Raw genomic sequence first — 18238 nt, forward strand, 5'->3', positions numbered from 1 at the left:
GGTGGTTACACCACATAGCTACTCGAGTAGTTGGTTACATTACATAACCTTTTGGTCATAGTTGGTTACACTTCGGTGCCATTATCCCATAAAAATAAAAGTGGTAACTGACAACTTGTTTTGTATTCGATTACTCACATTGTATAACTTAAAAAACCAAATTGTTTACGAGTAGTTGGTTACATTACATCACTTTTGGTCGTTAGGTTACACGTGTTACACGTGCCGTAAGCTTAGATTCCCCTCCCCATGTATTATATACATGAAAATGTAACCACAATCGCAACACAACACCACCACCACCGTGAATTCATCGCCGCCATGGACCTCGAAGCTGACTTCGATTTCGCCTTCAATCTCCAAATCCAAGAAGCCATCATCGCTTCACGCGCTTTCCAACCAAACGACGTCGTCGTTCCAAACCAGCAAACCCTAAAACACAAATCCGAAATCAAAGACAATGTGATTACCGAAATTGAAAGCAAGAGGATGAAATTCAGCGACGACGGCGGTGCGAGTACGTCGAAAACCAAAGAAGAAAAAGAAGTAGAGGTTTTTAGGGTTTATTTTAAAGGATTGGTGAGTAAGGAGAGGATAGGTGTGAGTAAAACTAGTGTGACATTGGCTGTGATTGGTGTCGCGATATGCGATTCGACAGACGTGTTGGTTTGTGATATGAAAAAGGGTGTGGAGATTGGTGCGGGTAATCGGGTTAGTAGACGGAGCATTGAGGAGATGGCGTTGATCGAGGCGTTGAATTATGCGGTTTCATTGGGTTTGAAAAGGATTGTGCTGTGTTTTGATTATCATACATTGTATCAATATGTGAGTTTTGCTTCATTTTATTTTAAGTTTGCCTTTTTTTTTAGTCATTAAAATGTACCTGAATGTATAAATGATGTGTCCATGTATTAAATAAAAATTAGGTAATTGACGGTTATTATATCTAACATAACTAGTAGTATAAAGAGATGGTGAAACTGAGTGTGTGAAGTTCATAAGAAATTGTTCAGAATTTCTTGTTTTTAGCATTGTCATACAAAGGAATCGAATTGACTCTGAAAGTGTAATAATTGTGTGCTGGCAACTGCAGGTTAGTGGGCAGTGGCAGCCGAGACAACAGAAGGTTAGAAGTATTGTGGATCAAGTTAATCTCATTAGAAAAAGCTTCACACACTGTGAGCCTTCCCTTGTTACTCAAAAAGGCGTTAAATTTGCTCCTAAATTAGCAAGAGAAGCGATGAATTATCAGATAGAGAAGGCTGTGGAAGCAATCCGTAACAAACGTGAAAGTTGTGTTATATGTTCAGATGAAAAACCTATGATTGAATTCTTTTTAGTTGAAGGTTGTAATCACCAATTCTGTTATTCTTGCATGAAGCAACATGCAGAGGTGAAGTTGCTAAATGGGATGGTGCCTAAATGCCCTCAGGAAGATTGTGATACTGAGCTGAGAATTGAACGCTGTGAAAAATTCTTGACACCCAAGTTGACTGAGATGATGAGACAACAGTTAAAAGAAGCTTCAATTCCGGTGACAGAAAAAGTTTATTGCCCTTATCCTAAATGCTCCACATTGATGTCAAAATCTGAACTTCTTCAACTTTCTAGCGATATGTATGAGAATGGAGCGACATGCCATATCTGTTATGGTAAGTTTTGCGTCAATTGCAGAGTTCCATGGCATAGTGATATGAACTGTGAAGAGTATAAGAAAATAAATCCTACACCACTTGTAGAAGAGTCGAAGCTTAAAAATCTGGCAGCAAAGAATTTGTGGCGTCAGTGCATTAAATGCAACCATATGATAGAACTTACAACTGGTTGCAACCATATGACATGCAGGTACTTCTATTTACAAATTTCACATTGCCGTCTTTTCTGGTCTCACCAAAACACTATGTTTTGATGAAGTTATATTGGCCTAACTGTTGAAACAAAAAGTGAGGGTGACGATGATCAATAACCTAGTAATAGAGATTCAAACCAAATGGCAACTAGCCTAGTGTTTTTTGCATGGCCCGTCCACCTAAAGGTTGTGGGTTTGAATCTCATTGTGTAATTATTAGTTGGTTATAGGTGCAAGCCCCTGTCTTCCGGAAAAGAATAAATCGAGATTCAATTATTAGAGTACTAGTGATTTACTATGATTGTATGATGCCAAATTAGTAACATTATATGATGGGTGGGGTTTGCATATATGTTTCATGATCTAGAGAGGATAAGACAGTTCTATTAGAAGTGATGTCATGTGCTTTTGAGGGAAAGTTCGTACCATGGACGTGAGTGTGAGGACAATATTCATGATGGTATTGATTAGCAGGAAAGCTTTTCAGATGAAATTATTTTCCACGAAAAATATTTCCGATTTTACTACGAACCGCAACATGTTGAGATTCTAGCCAGCCATCTACTGATGATCTGTGTTCATTGACGAGACCTGGACATGTGTTAGAGGTATAATAATTTAACACTTCCAAAGGCCAAGGTATTTTCTTAGGTTTGGTTATAATAAGCAAAAAGAGTGTAACTATAGATCTGTTGATTGGGAAGTGAGTATTACTCGTATTTAATCATGTTTTGCTTAGAATTACTTATAAAGGATATCTATCATTTCTTTACCTGCTTTATTAGTACTATAAAAGGATAAAGAGATTGATTAGGATGTTAGTCACGAGCTTTCTATTTGCTTGATGTAATGAATGAATTAATTTGAGCATGATAATAAATCCACCCTTGAGGTGACTTGTCAGCTGCTTCAGTAAGATGATTTACATACAGAGTTCAATCAAAAGTAAATATGTATATGAAATTATGAATGTATTAAAATATGTGAGTGGCGACATGTCTTTGTATTGTAAGAATAGGTCAGGGTGGCATCATTTGAGGAGAAACAAAGGCAACATTGCCTAAGGCTGGACGGAGTGGTCACTGAATTGGTGATCTTCCCCAATTTGCCACGTCACCTTTACCCAATAAAAACCCTCCAACTCAAAACTCCCTAATTCTCCCCAAACTTCACCAATTTGGTTGTGGCGGTGTTACCAATTTCGGTGCATTTTGCCAATTACCTTCAATCAATAAAAATAAGATTCACCTCTCTCTCTCTCTCTCTCTCTCTCTCTCTCTCTCTCTCCTCCCCTCTCTTTCTTTCTCCTCAGTGAACTTCACCAAAGTCATCACCGCTTTCCCTTTGTCGAGGGGGTTGCGGCAGTTTTACCGACTTGGTGAAATCGGTGCCGGCCCTTCACCGAGCCCCACTCCCTTCGCCCTAAGATGGCATGGTTGTTTGTGTAAACGACATAGTGTTGAGGAAATTTGTACTGATGTGTGGTCCCAAAAGGTATAGCTTCACCAAGACCAACAATGGGGTGGGTGTGAATAGAGATGGCAATGGGTGGGCTGGTAGGTTGGTCAATAAGTTGAAACATGCAATTCTTTGGTTGGAATTTATATATTTTGAATATTTTTTTAAACATATAAATAATAGTCGCTCAAGTACGATTACAAAATTATCTGAGGTAGGGTGGCATCATTTGAGGAGAGGCAGCCTAAGACGGTATGGCTGTCTCTGTGTGGACGACATAGTGTGAGGACACTTCTACTGCTGTTTGGTTCCAAAAGGTATTGCTGTACCAAGACCAACAATGTGGTGTCTGAGAATAGAGATGGCAATAGGTGGGCTGGTAGGTTGGTCAATAGGTTGAAACATGCAGTTCTTTGTTCGGGCTGACTCGAAACACTTTTTGTCCCAAATGTCGTTTTTTTTGTTTTTGCTTTTTTTTTTTTTTTTAAACATATAAATAATAGTCGCTCAAGTACGATTACAAAAACGAATACAATAATATAATGTTTGACCAAATGAACGATCTTTGAGGTTATACATTAAAAGTATACTTTGGGGAATTGATCCCCTGCTTCTTCTCCTTCATGTTTTTCTTTTTTCTATTCTACCTGACTACCTCATTGACACCTTAGGATAAAACATTCTGTAATTTGATGCATTCGCAAAAATAGGTTGAAATGGTTACCTGTAGCTATGAACAATACCAAAGTTGGCCTCACATAAGGATGTGTTGAAAGATGCTATTCGTGTCTTGGAATCTCTAATGTTTACTTGATGAAGGCTTTTTTTGGTTACCAAACTAAAGGTTCTTGGTTTCACTTTTAGTTTTAGAGAAAAATACAAAGTGTTCTTTATAAAGTGCTCTGGTAAGGTGTTTATATATCTTTGATACGCTTGTTCTTGTGTCTTAGTTCTGTGATTTACTTTCTTTAATATAAATTATTCTTTAATATAAGTTACTTGGTTATTCCCGATCTCTTTTCAGCTAACCTAGAAAACCTGACCAATTTAAGTAGTGGGTATTGAACTTTCAGCACATTCTTTGAAATGTCAGTTCAATCATCTTAAACCACATTTACGAGTTTATAAGCTATATCCTTGGTCATAACTAGGTATTCCTGTGTTTAAATACTCAATAAGGCTGTTTATGAGGTTGCAGTCATCTCCAACTACTTGCATATTGAAATACTGGAACCTTGCTTGGTGTATATGCATATAGTTCATGTAGATATCTGTATGTTATAGAAACCCTAAGATGTTCTTTAAGGTAAAACTAGCTAGGTGCACTGTCATACTGGTTTCACAACGGTCCTAACATTTGTGATCCCATGAGACTTGGAAGGTCATTGACACATGTATCAATGGATAGATCTAAACCTATATATCTTTGATTTTACTTATGTATTTACTTCTGATGTATATTTTGATCTAGGTTTTGTAGAGTAGAGGTTCCCACGAAGAAAATACTAATGTAAATTTAACAGTAAATCAAGCTCACATAATTACAAATTAATACAGAGAATGCAACTGCCTGTATTAGTGGTTTAGTTTGTAGAAGCATGAATCCCGACTTTTGAGAAATGCTAAATCCACATCGAGCATTTGATAATCCTTTTTCCTGTATTATACCCTTCATAGAGATGCACAATTTCGTGGCCTAAACATCCGTTATTTTGAAGTCCTGGATATATAAGCTTGTTTGATACAGAAAGTTCAAATTTATGTTTTTATTTTGACCGTAGTTTTTGTTAGTATGGATGATTTCTCATCTATCTATCAGATTTTCTATTTTCTATAGTCAATCTTTTGTTACCTTTTACATATAATATAAACAAATGGTGCATCTTATGCTTTGTAAAACAAACTTAAGATATTTTTATAAGTGAAATGTTTGTTTTGTTTTTGAAACATTTTAATTGTTAACTTTTTTAATTAAAGTTATCTTATTTATAGTTAACATCACTTTTGTAATAATTATTAGAGGATCATGCAATGCCCCAGCAGTACAAAAAAGGAATAAATTGTGTTGTGGTGTGGCTATGTATTTAAGTGGGTACTCGTTGGTTACAAGGATACAAAAAGGATGGTTGAGATTAGTTCAACCGGTAATCTGATGGTTAAAATCTCCTCCTCTTAGTTTTAAGACTGTTGTGATATTGTCTTTGATATTGTGAGGGACCGAGGGTTTCCACAAGGGTAGTGGCCAAGTGGTAAAACTTGGTCTTTAAGAGTGTAAATACCCGGAGGTCCCAAGTTCAAATATTTGGAGCAAAGAAATAATAATTGCATATCGGGTGCAACAACACTGGGATACCCGCAAAATGGAAGCTTGACCTAGGATTAGTCGCCTTGTTAAGCAGATCGGATGCCTAGGTTAACCAAAAATTAAAAAAGTAATAATTGCATATGTAAGCAACAGAACTAAAAAAATCGGAAGGAGTGGGGCCAAAGCAGACATTTAAAAGGGTTAACTTTGCACCTCTATCCTATCCTTGTACATTATACATGGATATTTTTTCATTGATTATGAATGACCTTGCTATCAACACACATTGTGTGTTAATGAATTTCAAAGCTCCATGATCACCCAGTCACCCACTACCTGCCACCAAGTATTCTTACCCCTTCTTTGTTTTGCAGATGTGGATGTGAATTCTGCTATTCATGTGGTGCGGAGTGGAAGAACAAGAAGGCAACATGCGGTTGTCCTATTTGGGATGAAGGAAACATCATACACTCCGAGGATGAGGATGAGGATCTTGAAGAAATGGGGTTTTAGGAGTTCGTATAAGAGTATGCATATCCGTTTTAATACGTGTATACGGTGTGCACTCTATATTTACACCATTCCTTTTTTCAAAAACCGGAAGATTAATACTAGTATTTTTCTTTGACTTGCATACCATGGTTCTACACAAATCAGTCCCTGACAACGTGGATCATGAAGATTTGCAGATGTGGATATGAATTTCACTTTTTTTTTTTACGTTGCTGTATTGTTAGAGAAAAGAAAAGATTTCTAGTATATGTACGTTTTCCGGCCGGCGTGAGGAAAGAAACGGTTGGTTTGCTATTTGTTTTCTTTTATCTAATTATATACTCCTTAGTTTACATAAACCGAAAAAAATCAAATCATTAAAAGACTTTTAAAAAAACCTTTCATGTTATGATTTATTTTTTAGTTAGTGAAATGTTTTTTATTCTAATATGATGTAGATGAAGTCAGCTCAACCGGTAGATTCATCTCTAGTTTTTCAACAAGTTTTGGGTTTGACATTTCGGAGTGACAAACCTGTGGTTATTTTTTTGAATTCTATGCCCCATGGCTCATGGTCTACATATCTTAGTCTGAAATACGTGCATGGATTCATCGTTGTTTGGTGAATTGTCCCCTAATGTCGAATACTATATATATTTTATGATATGATATATGCGGTTTTTAACAATAATATAAATAATGACTTGATGCTAATAAACTAGAATTTTAGTGTGAGGTTAATAATAAAAGTAGTTTAGTGTGGTGAGTTACACAAACACTAAGTTTTTTGTGAGCAAGTTAAAAATGGTGCAAGGAATTTTATATTTAATAAGCATATCTTGGTATTCTTTTTAGGCTTTGGTAAATTTAACCTTTAGTGTTGTAGTCAAGGTGTCTATTAAAAGTGGTTGTATAGTTATCATAAAATTTAGGGGTGAGTTTTTGATATAAATGATATAATTTTTTTATGCACTAAATGAAACTCTAAAAATTGCATTTAATATTTTTCTTTTCTTTTTATCATTAATATTACTTCGTTCATAAACTATCAAATGAATGCATAGTATTTAAATTGTGGTTTTTCAATTTTAAAAATAGGGTTTATGAATGTGTTAACCAATATAACTAAACTAGATTATACCCGTCCGATAGATGGATTAGTATAAAGTAATTACTAATTACTTAATGCATAAGGAGTGGTCACCGAGTTGGTGATTTTATGGTTTGATATCGGCGGGCCGGTATTAATTTTATGGTTGGGTGACTTGCTTGGAGATTTTGGAACCCGGTGCTCATAAAATCAAAAGAAGGAGGGTCCACATGATAAGAGAGAGAGGAGTGTGGGGACCAAGAGAGGAGAATTAGAGTGAGAATGTAGGGATAAGAGAGAGAGTGTGTGTTTGTGATTGGATAAATTTTGTGAAGGTTAACAATTTAATGGGCGTCAAAACTTGCAAACGCGCGGATTTGTCTTTCTGGCTTCTGGCCTACTCAATTGTGGCATGAAGTATAAAAAGTCCTTCCCTGCTATAGGTCAGTATGGCCACGTTCTCTCTCTTCAAATTGATTCAGATAAAAAAAGCTCTTTTCATCATCAGAAACAACCTTATTTCCGACCTCTTGCATAATAAAAATGATTGAGAGAATTGAAAATTGAAATGAGTTGGATGAATGTTATTGTATGATTTTGAGAGGGTTGATAAAATCAACCTCACAACTCCTAGCCCCCTTATGAATGTTATTTAATATGTAAGATCAAGTAAATGTAATAAAAGATATTAACAATCTAAAAAAGTTAATCTTATTATTACCCATATGAAATGTTCATTTGAAAAACTAAAATTTTTGTGAAAACTAGAAAACTATCCAAAACACTTTGTGATCTGAATATAAGACAACGTGTTTTTATTGTGTAATCTAAAAACACATTGTCTTAAGTTTTAAATCACAGTGTGTTTTTGATAAAGCGTGAAATCAGAAAATTGTTCAAACACACTGTAATATGAACTTAACACAATGTGTTTTCTAAAAATAAATTAAAAACACATTGTGTTAAACTCAGATCACAATATATTTTGGTCAGTTTTTTTAGTTTTTACGAAAATTTTAGTTTTCAAATGACAACAACCCTATTACTCATAAATTTTATAATAAAACTAAAAGGATTTTTAATAATATAATACTCAAATTTTGTATTTTTATACTGATATAACCTGCTATGGGTGTTCATATATTCATATTTTAATTTTCTAGGTATTGTTGAGATGATTATTGTTAATCTTATGACTATTGCTCATGTTAGTATTGTGTACAAACATGCTTCTCTTGTTTTTCTTCTTAAATAATAACGAGCATGTTACCCACTCAATGCGGCAATGATGATACTAGTTGTGATGTGGTGGCGTCGATGGATGATGATGATGGTGTCGGCGTCAAGCAATGTAGAAAATTGATACAAAGTTATTTGAAATTAGGGATAGTGAATATATTTTTTTGAAAGATTACAGAATGATTGTGTATTTGTGTAAGTTAATTAATTATGAGTAAAATAATAATTTTGTACGTCCCTAAAGTTTAAACCTTTCAACATAAGAGTATAATTTTTATATAGTAGTATAGATAATATAAATTGTCAAGGGTAATTCTGGTAATTCAAAGACATAAAATAAAAATAAAAAAGGGCTTTTACTTTATAGAGGAGTAAATATAAATATTAATAACGATGGAAAGTGTCCGCGCATTGCGACGGTGAGATGGTAGGGGTGATAGGTCATAGGAGGTGATAAGTCATAGAGTGTGATAGCCAAATGTTTTATACGTACGGGCTCCGCCCTTCATTTAAAAATTCGTCGAAAATATATCGAATGACATTTTTAATGAAAGAGCATGAAATTTAAGAACACCCATACAATTTTTATAATTTATTGATATACGGTTTTTGAGATAAAAGATTTTGAATAAATAAGATGAATAAAATGATTTATGGATGAGAGGGAAAAAAATGAGTGGTTGAGATTTGAGTAGAGAGAAGAAAATAAGTGGTTGAGATTTAAGGGTATTATAGGTATATATTTTTTTTTGAAAGGTGAATTTCACTGAAAACTTCGTGTCGTAATTCGACAGCGAGAGGTCTAGCATACGTTGTCTTAACCGGATCCGCGCTAGAGAGCTCCCTCGAAGTAGAAATGCTTATTTCAAATACCCGATGGGGGGAAAACCCCCCAACTAATCCGCCCAAAGGCACGACGATTAATAAGGGTAAACCCTGTCCCTTCAAACTTGAACCTGGGTAAGCCCAAGCCAAGCCCTCATAAAGGGACTTGCTTATGTCCTCCACAAGGCTTGAACTCAAGATCTCATGGATGGGGGATGGTCTTTCAACCATTGAGCTAATGCTGAAGGACGGGTATTATTGGTATATTAGCTAAGGATGTTTAAATTAGTGAATAAAGAAGATGAGTATTTTAGGTACTTTAAATCATGAATTAAGATTTTTAAAAAGGACAAAATGCTTTATAAAATGGTATAGATGTAGATAAATATATAAGTTCTGGTAGTATTCCTGATTTCTTACACTTGTACTAACCATTGCTCAAATTTGATCAACTTTTTTTACTTCTTTGACATTCTTTCAACTAAAAAGTGCATAGAGTTGGTTATTATAAAAGAAGTATTAAAGTAAATAAATAGAACAAAATCTTGACTTTTAGATTATGATAAAATTGTTATATGAATATTTTTTTATTTTATGATAAAAATTGCATAGTAATTTTTAGTGGAAAAAACCTATTATATCATTTATTTTACTTTAATAATCTTATTATTTTAACAAAAACCTAGAAAGTAAATCAACTAAATCCACATGATCACATCTAAAATATCATTAAAATACATATATTATCTACTGAAGAGAGTAAAGATAATTTGAGATCAAGTTATAAAAAAATACAAGACAACCAAATTTGAGTCACTCAATTTTCTCTCTTCTTAAATTTTAACCACTTATATTTTTTTTCCCTTATCCATAAATCATTTTATTTATCTAGTTCATTCAAAATCTTTTTATCTCAAAAACCATAAATCGATAAATTATAAAAATTATATAGGTTTTCTTAAAATTTTATATTCTTTCATTATAAAGGTCATTAGATTTACTTTCGACGAATTTTTAAATCAAAGGATGAAAACTCGTACGGCTAAGGACGGAACCCGTCAGTTAGATCACTTCATCACCGATCAATATTACCCTCTATAATCGATCACCTTTTATAACCTATCACACCAATATATATGCAATCATCAGATAAAATGTAAAAAAAGACTTAATTATACTGAGTGGTTTTACCCTTGACTTGTTTTGCCTTTGGGGTTATTCTTTTGAAACCGTCCTTATTGGAGCCAATGGAGTTCATGGATGACGACGACACGATGCTCCTTCTCTCCGAGCAACGTCGTGAACTCACGGCGGCAATCGCCGCCGATAACGACCTCGATTTCGCCTTTCAACTCCAAATGCAGGAAGCCATCACCATCTCTTCCCAAAATCAAGCCTCATCATCACAACCACTTTTCCTTTTAAATGAAGTCATCGACTCACCTTCCGGCATCGCGCATCTCGTCGCGGACGAAATCGACAACTTCGAACGCTCGAAAACCGACCGGGCCTTAGTAGAGGCCGAAAACCGGACAATGCAGGATAATCTGAACCGTTTGATACACGATCAGGTGTTTGCGAAACAGATAACGGAAATCCCGGAACGTGAGTGGAGAGAAACCGGTGATTGGTTTGAAAAACCGTACGGAAATGCGAATAATAATGAAGAAGTGTTTAGGGTTTATAGCAAGGGTTTAGTGAGTGAAGAAATGGTTATGGGGACTAATGTTAAAATGTGGTTTGGTGGAATCGGGGTTGCGATATGCGATACGCGTGATTGTTGTGTTTTTGAAGTTTGGAAATCTGTTGGGAGTGATTGTGGTGGTGATGTGGTTGAGGTTAAGGCTTTGCTTGAAGCGTTGAATGTTGCGGTTGATTTAGGGTTGAAACGTATACAGGTTTATTGTGATGACGGCTCGGTTTATGGATATGTAAGCGTATTTATACGATTATATTATTATATGTTTTATTTGTGTGCTAGAGAATTGTTTTTGTTTGCATATCTAGTTGATACATTTTAGGTGTAAATTATTTGCATTTTATAAAGTAGTAAGTGTATGAAATTGTGGATTGAAGAATTTGGCTGAAAAAGCTATTATCTTTTAGTTTGGGAGATATGCTACCCTTATTGAAGAAATGGGGGAAGTGTATTCCCGAAGTTAACTTGAATTTTTACGATTATTGAGGTGGATTTTTACCCTAATTGAGAGAAGCTGAGTGGTCTATTTTTTGAAATCCAATGTGCCCATAGATGAATTGGAGCATCTATTAAGAGGGAGCTTGGGATTGTACATTTTTACATGCTTATGGCTAAATTTGTTTTTTTTAAGTGTTTGGACACATAGACCAACTTATGCCTTTTAGCTTAATTCTAGAGGAAAACATGCGCTCTTTGAAAGCATATAAGGAGGTGCTTATTTTAAATGTAAAATGCACTTATAAATTTGCTATGCCAAACACCTTCTAAATATTAATGGAGTAACCCGATTGATACTGGTTAACCATCATTCAGACTTTAGAGAACTTTGGGTTGGATAAAAGTAGATCTTATATCTAATACTGTTGTTGCCAACCTTGCTATTGCTCTGTGAAATGCAGTGGTGCTGAATTACTATTTGTTTCCAAAACCTACGAAACATTAGAGGTTTATGTGACTTCGTGGTATGTATGATAAATCTACTGTCATTTGGAAAGAAATGCTAAATTACTGCATGGTAAGTAAAGTATTGCGAATGGACACAATGCAATTCTGGTACCACATGGAAAGTTTGGGTACATGATGATAGGAACTAATGGAAATTATATGCAGGCTGAAACATGCTGTAAAAAGTTTTAAAATGACAACTGGATATGATTTGTGTCAAGCATATCGATGATTGTAACTTGTCACATATCCTTTATGATGATATCAGCAACCGGTCTTTTACAAAATGCTTAGTTACTTTGTGAGTATGCACATGTTATTTAATCAGTGTTGTCATTTGTAATGCAGCTGACTGGTAAAGGGCAACCAACAAACAACAACATTGTGTCATTGGTTGAGCAGTTGAATCTTATTCAGCGAAAGTTTGCTTATTGTGGCCCGGTCTTTGTGAGGCAAAACAATATCAAGTTTGCTTTTCAACTTGCAAGAGATGCTATCAGTTCCCAGGCTACCAAATTTGCAGAGAATGCATCTGGCAAGACATTACAAGAGGAATGCTCAATCTGTTTTGAATCTATCTACAGAGGTCAAATGTTTACCGTTAACAAATGTCTTCACAGGTATTGCTTTTCTTGTATGAGAAAGCATGTAGAAGCAACATTGCTTCAAGGGATGCTGCCTGCATGTCCACATGATAAATGCAAATCTGACCTGGAAATTGAGAGTTGCAAGAAGTTTTTAGATCAAAAACTATATGATATTATGAGCTTACGCGTAAAAGAAGCTTCTATTCCGCCTACGGAAAAAGTGTATTGCCCGTTCTCTAATTGCTCAGCCTTAATGTCAAAAACCGAAGTCCAAGAATATACTGCTACTTCATCATCTGCTGCTCAGGGAATGAGAAAATGTGTTAAATGTCGTCGCCGTTTTTGTATTAATTGCAATGTAATCTGGCATGAGAATGTCACATGTACTGATTACTTGAAGTATTTTGCAAATCAGTCGTCTAGTGAGGCAAAACTGAAGTCTCTTGCAACAAGGAACCAGTGGCGACAGTGTGACAAATGCAAGAATATGGTTGAACTTGCTCAAGGATGCTACCACATTTATTGCAGGTATGTCTTCTTGTCTGCTTCATCTGACTTCTTTTATGGCAACAGTGAAGTTGTCGTTTCTGACCGTTTTCAACCTATTAATACTAGGGTTATGATCTTTTAATTTTATATTTATTCCTAACAGGCCAAACTGGCTGAAGCTAAATGGTTTAACTGAAAAAATATGTGGGTCAAATGGCCCAAAGGGTATCTGAAGTGTATTCACTGCACCTTCAAATAGGTTTTTATCTAAAAAGTTAATGTTATCAGAACAATATAGGTTTTTGTAATTATTTTTAACACATTAATTGTTTATAACTAAAAAGCATGGATAAACAATGGGTCGGCCCACCATCCATTTTGGTCAGCACTAGGATTTCTTGTTTTGACGTGATACTGTATTAGTCTGTCATCCAGCCCGTACATTTTGTTACCTCTAGGGAAATGCATCCATGTGAAATCTTGTACTCTGCTTAAAACTGAACTATGCCGTTTGAACCATCATGAAACCTGGGGGTTGTTACCCCACATTAGCGATGATTCGATGAAATGAAATGCAAGTTATATTATATTTTTATTTCTTCATGAGTGTGCGTTCTATGCTTTGTCACAGTACTAGTAGCTTAAAGATCAATAAATTGAAGTTATCTCTTGATGTTCGGGATAAATCCTCTGTTAGTCATGTCAATTTTATTTGGTTGTAATAATGATTAAAATTATGTCATTGTGTAATTGAAAGACATACACTAAACTCATCTTCATGCTGTTTGTATCTAATGATGTTGGTAAGTGTCATTGCATGTTTAAATGTAATTCATAATATCTACACATGTGCTGGAAAGTAGATACAAAGTGAAAATACTGGAATGGTAGTATAAATATAATATGATAAATTTAGGGTAGCAGTCTAATAAAATAAACACTATATTGATTTTGTAATTGAAAAGATAAAGCAAAGCCCCCGCTTCTTTCTTATGATTCAAAATTATGTAAAAAAATAATAATAATAAAAAAAAGAATATCTAAATCCTTACAGATGGAAATGTTAATTTGATGACACAAGTAAATATAAAATAGCATCTCAGCCAGTTAATTTTGGTTTTAACTTGGAATGTATTGCAGATGTGGATATGAGTTTTGTTACACGTGTGGAGCTCAGTGGATTAGCAAGAAACCGACGTGCAATTGTCCAATATGGGATGAGCGCAACCTTATATATCGGCAGAATAGGCGTTAAAACAGTCCATGATGAATCTCTCAACCCAGAGTCCCAGATTAACTTTTTTTGGTCATTCCGATAGTTTTGGATGTTACTACTTGCTAGGCACGTGATGTGCTGCCTTTTGCGAACAAGTGCTGGCCTGTGGTCATATCAAAAGTATTGTAAACCCGTTTACTGCACTAGAAGTTGCATGTCATTTTGACAATTCTGGATTTGACCACTTGCTTGTAAAAAGGGTTCTACAACTCCGTGTGTTTTTTGTGTGAATAAATTAACTTGACCACCCTGGCTTGTTTTTGTTTTTTTTTTTCCCAGCCTTTTCTAGTTGACCTTGTGGTTTCAATTACAGGAAAAACATAATGTCATCAGTCATCAGGTGAAACCAACTTTCTTATGAAGTTCTCTGAGAAGATTTTCCAGGGTAGTTTCTGAGTATAAAGGTTTAACTAAAACTGGTTTTATGCGATTCTCTGGTAAATGGTGTTTGAATATGTTGGTATACTAGACTAATTGTGAATCATGGCTCAGGCAAGGGAAAATCTTTAATAGTTAGATCCAAGTGCTAATCCATTTTTATCACTTTGACTTTCATAAAAAAATGCTCCTTTCATGCGGGACTGCAAGTTGTAGGTGGTCATATTATATATATTTTTTTCTTTTCTTTTGTGCTACCTTTTAAGGGACAAAATTAGGAACGTGAGACACAACCTCAATGACTGGTCGTTCAAGGTTGCTGTGGATGTCTACTCGCTTGCCACCCCTTTTATGATGATTGATCCAACCTATAACACGCCATTTGCAACGAAAATAGTGGATGCCCTTTTCTCTTTCTTTATTTGTACTCTTTTATAATAATTAATTAATTATCAACCTTTATTTTTAAAAAGTATTAGAAAATGGTTAGATACAAAAGTACTAAATTACTCCTAATAAATATCTTAAGCTCGTCTTCTAAAACACCCCTCTAACACTTTTACATCAGCCTACACTCATATACCACTTGACACCGCCACCACTAATAATGTTATCACCGACACTACTAGACCGTCGTTCTCACCATCACCACCACTGCCACATTGCTTAGATGTCATGCTAGTTTTCTACTAATAATTGTTAAATATGTGACAAAATCTAACTTATTATTTTTTAACTAGAAGTTGTTTATGAATCATATTCGATACCGATAAATAAAGATGGTCATTATAATTATTTGGTTTTATCGTCACATCATAAATTTTAGTTTGTGAATGTTTGCGAATCAACATTATATTTTTTTATTTATGATCTAATAATCAAAATGTAATTTACCCTTTATTTTACATTAATACTAGATTTTAGACCCGTGTGATATATACGGGTTTTACAACATTATTAATATAAAAATTAGTATATTAAACAAAAAAATACTTATACGTTATATGTAAAAATATACTTAAAAATAAATCATATCAATGTTGGATGGTGTAGTAAGGTTTTTTTAATACAAATTCTTCCAGAGAAACAATATCTTAATTTTGATTACATAATTGACTGAGTTCTTATTAATGTCTTGCAAAAAAGTAATTTTATTTTCGTTGCCCATTATTGTTAAGAACAATAAAAGTAACAGCTAGTTCGTGAGATTTTCAATAATTTTACATGTTGTGATTTTATTTGTAGATTTCAGTTTGTATAAGAAAAATCTGTTAACTAAATATAGTTTGATTTTAATTACTAATAACAACAGTGATATTTTAATTATAGTCTGATTACAATTACTAATAACAACAATATTATTAAAAATTTGATTTCAGTTAATAATATAAAATAAAATATTGATATAAATATGTAATCTCCTTAACTTTTAGATATATTTTGTTATTAGATAGACATCTTTATCTTTATATATACTAAAAGACAACTGACTTAATGACTTATTAACCAATCACAACTCTCGATTTTATCAAATTGATTTTTGATGATGTCATTATTTAATTTTAACAAAATTTTATTTAATTAATATATTATATATATAGGTAATTAAATATAAAAAAAAAAGTCGAGGAGATATATGTTTCACTCATATACATATTTAGATAAATACAATATCAAACCCATTATCTACTTAATTTATATCTTTAATTACTTAAACCTAATACAAGTATATAATATAAAAGTATGTATATATTCTAACGTTAACATATATGAAAAAGTTGGTAAGATCGAAGATTACTTTCATTGTTATAAATGTTCTTTGTATATATTTAGATTAATTAATAACCTAAAATATATATAAAAAATAATGTGGTATTACATCTTCATGTCGAAAAGAAAAGAAACTAAAAATCATGTTTGGTATACATTCCAAGACAACAAAAATAAGAAAATCAACTTTTGATTTTTGATATTCAAAATCTAGAAAATTTTGTTGTTTGTTGGATGTGTTATTGATTATTTCTTTCAACCTGTACATAATTTGTAAAGTATATTTTTTTTTGCCTATTTTGTGAATTATTAACATGATAATTATTTTGATGTAAATTAGATAGTGGTGGAAGACTTTAATCGTGTAAATATTTAACTAGTTAATAATCCCGGGTTCAACCCGGACATTTTAATTAAAACTTTCAAAAATATATATATATATAAAATGTATGTAATTTTTGTTATTAATATTATAACTTGATATGAACATAGTGAATCGACCAATACAATGATATATAAAATAACAATACCTATTTCGTTAAGAAATAAAAGACATTTTATCACATTATATATATATTTATATATTTTTCAATTAAAAGATTAGGAATTTTAAATAAGCATTAAAATGGGGTTCTTTTAAATATGACATCATAAATAAGAAAAAAACCTTTTTAAACAATATGTGATATTGACACATAATAATCTTTCTAAAAATACTTTAAAAAACAATCTTCCTTTATTATATATAAAGATAAAGATATTTAATCGTGAATAATATACGTACATAAACCACAAATCATATAACAACAAAACTTATACTTAATGCAAAACTTGATCAATATGAAAATCAGAAACATCGAACTCTAACATTTTAAAGTATTTAAAAAATAATAATAATGTTTTTTTATAATAGAGTTTTATTATGTCTTGTGAAAATTCAAGAAGGACAATTATTGATAAATAAAGTACTACTTTTTATGCATGCAATAAGTTGTTAATGACAATCCTTATGACTGTCATTATTAGGACAAAAGTAATTCATAAAACCCCTTTACAATATAGTAATATTTATACTTCTTGATCATAAAATAAGATGATATAGTTCACTTTTTATTCCGTGGATATACACGGGCTAAAATCTAGTTAGGAAATCAATTATTCATTATATTGAAATTCGGTTAAAAGTGTAAATTGGTGATTGAAATTCAAAAAGTGTAAATTAATTTAGACATGTATCGATTTAATTAATTTTAAGAAATTAAAAGCTGTGATTGGTCAATTAAAGTTAAGTCAATTGTCTTTTAATATCCAACAATAACTAAAACAGGATTGAGATGTTCTTAAAACAACATGTGGGGTAATTCTTGATCGTCACGTGTCCTTTTAATTAATTTGTTTTACTAAATTAACTTTTTTAATTGTATATAGATTCAATTTCTTTATTATAATTAGAATTAAACTCTAACTCTTAACTGATATATACAAAACACATTATAACCTTATATGATTACCGTTTTCTCATTAATAAAAATGTTTTTTTTCTCAATTCTTCAACTCCCATTACTTAGATTACTTATAATAAGTTATTAACATGAAAATTTTAAAGAAAATTGATTTTACGATCCGGAATCACTAAGCTATTTGCCGCTATCCAATATGCTTATAAGTTCCGATTTTTATGTGATTTTAAAAACTTAAGGTAAATCCAAAACTTTAACCAAATATATTATATTTATTATTATTGTTTATTAAAATTTGGCTTCGAGAATTTCTTTATTATCGATCCAATATATTAACCATATATCGTACAAGTATTAGGAAGATGCTTCCAAACAT

The 18238-nt window shown here is 32.9% G+C and overlaps 2 protein-coding genes across 3 annotated transcripts; both read left to right on the forward strand.

Annotated features, from left to right (window-relative positions):
• Positions 1-227: 227 nt before the first annotated feature.
• Positions 228-6463, forward strand: LOC122585124. 2 transcript variants are annotated; one of them, XM_043757224.1, is made up of 4 exons: positions 228-825; positions 1094-1845; positions 5987-6139; positions 6270-6463. In XM_043757224.1, the coding sequence occupies exons 1-3, from the start codon at positions 250-252 to the stop codon at positions 6123-6125; spliced, it is 1467 nt and encodes a 488-aa protein (XP_043613159.1). In that variant the 5' UTR covers positions 228-249; the 3' UTR covers positions 6126-6139; positions 6270-6463. The 2 variants fall into 2 exon arrangements, with proteins under 2 accessions (XP_043613159.1, XP_043613158.1); XM_043757223.1 differs by having other exon boundaries at positions 5987-6463.
• Positions 6464-10666: 4203 nt separating this feature from the next.
• Positions 10667-13211, forward strand: LOC122594931. Its single transcript, XM_043767217.1, has 3 exons — positions 10667-11189; positions 12251-13017; positions 13142-13211. Exons 1-3 carry the CDS (start codon positions 10794-10796, stop codon positions 13209-13211), a joined length of 1233 nt encoding a protein of 410 aa, XP_043623152.1. The 5' UTR covers positions 10667-10793.
• The last annotated feature ends 5027 nt before the right edge of the window (positions 13212-18238 follow it).

The sequence above is a fragment of the Erigeron canadensis genome, chromosome 1 (assembly GCF_010389155.1).
Source record: "Erigeron canadensis isolate Cc75 chromosome 1, C_canadensis_v1, whole genome shotgun sequence".
NCBI lineage: Eukaryota > Viridiplantae > Streptophyta > Magnoliopsida > Asterales > Asteraceae > Erigeron > Erigeron canadensis.

Coding starts and splice junctions, on each gene's coding strand:
- LOC122585124 (XM_043757223.1), top strand. CDS start 250: ATGTATTATATACATGAAAATGTAACCACAATCGCAACACAACACCAC. Junction 826..1,093: donor ATCATACATTGTATCAATAT/GTGAGTTTTGCT, acceptor TGGCAACTGCAG/GTTAGTGGGCAGTGGCAGCC. Junction 1,846..5,986: donor TGCAACCATATGACATGCAG/GTACTTCTATTT, acceptor TTTGTTTTGCAG/ATGTGGATGTGAATTCTGCT.
- LOC122594931 (XM_043767217.1), top strand. CDS start 10,794: ATGCAGGATAATCTGAACCGTTTGATACACGATCAGGTGTTTGCGAAA. Junction 11,190..12,250: donor ACGGCTCGGTTTATGGATAT/GTAAGCGTATTT, acceptor TTTGTAATGCAG/CTGACTGGTAAAGGGCAACC. Junction 13,018..13,141: donor TGCTACCACATTTATTGCAG/GTATGTCTTCTT, acceptor TATTCCTAACAG/GCCAAACTGGCTGAAGCTAA.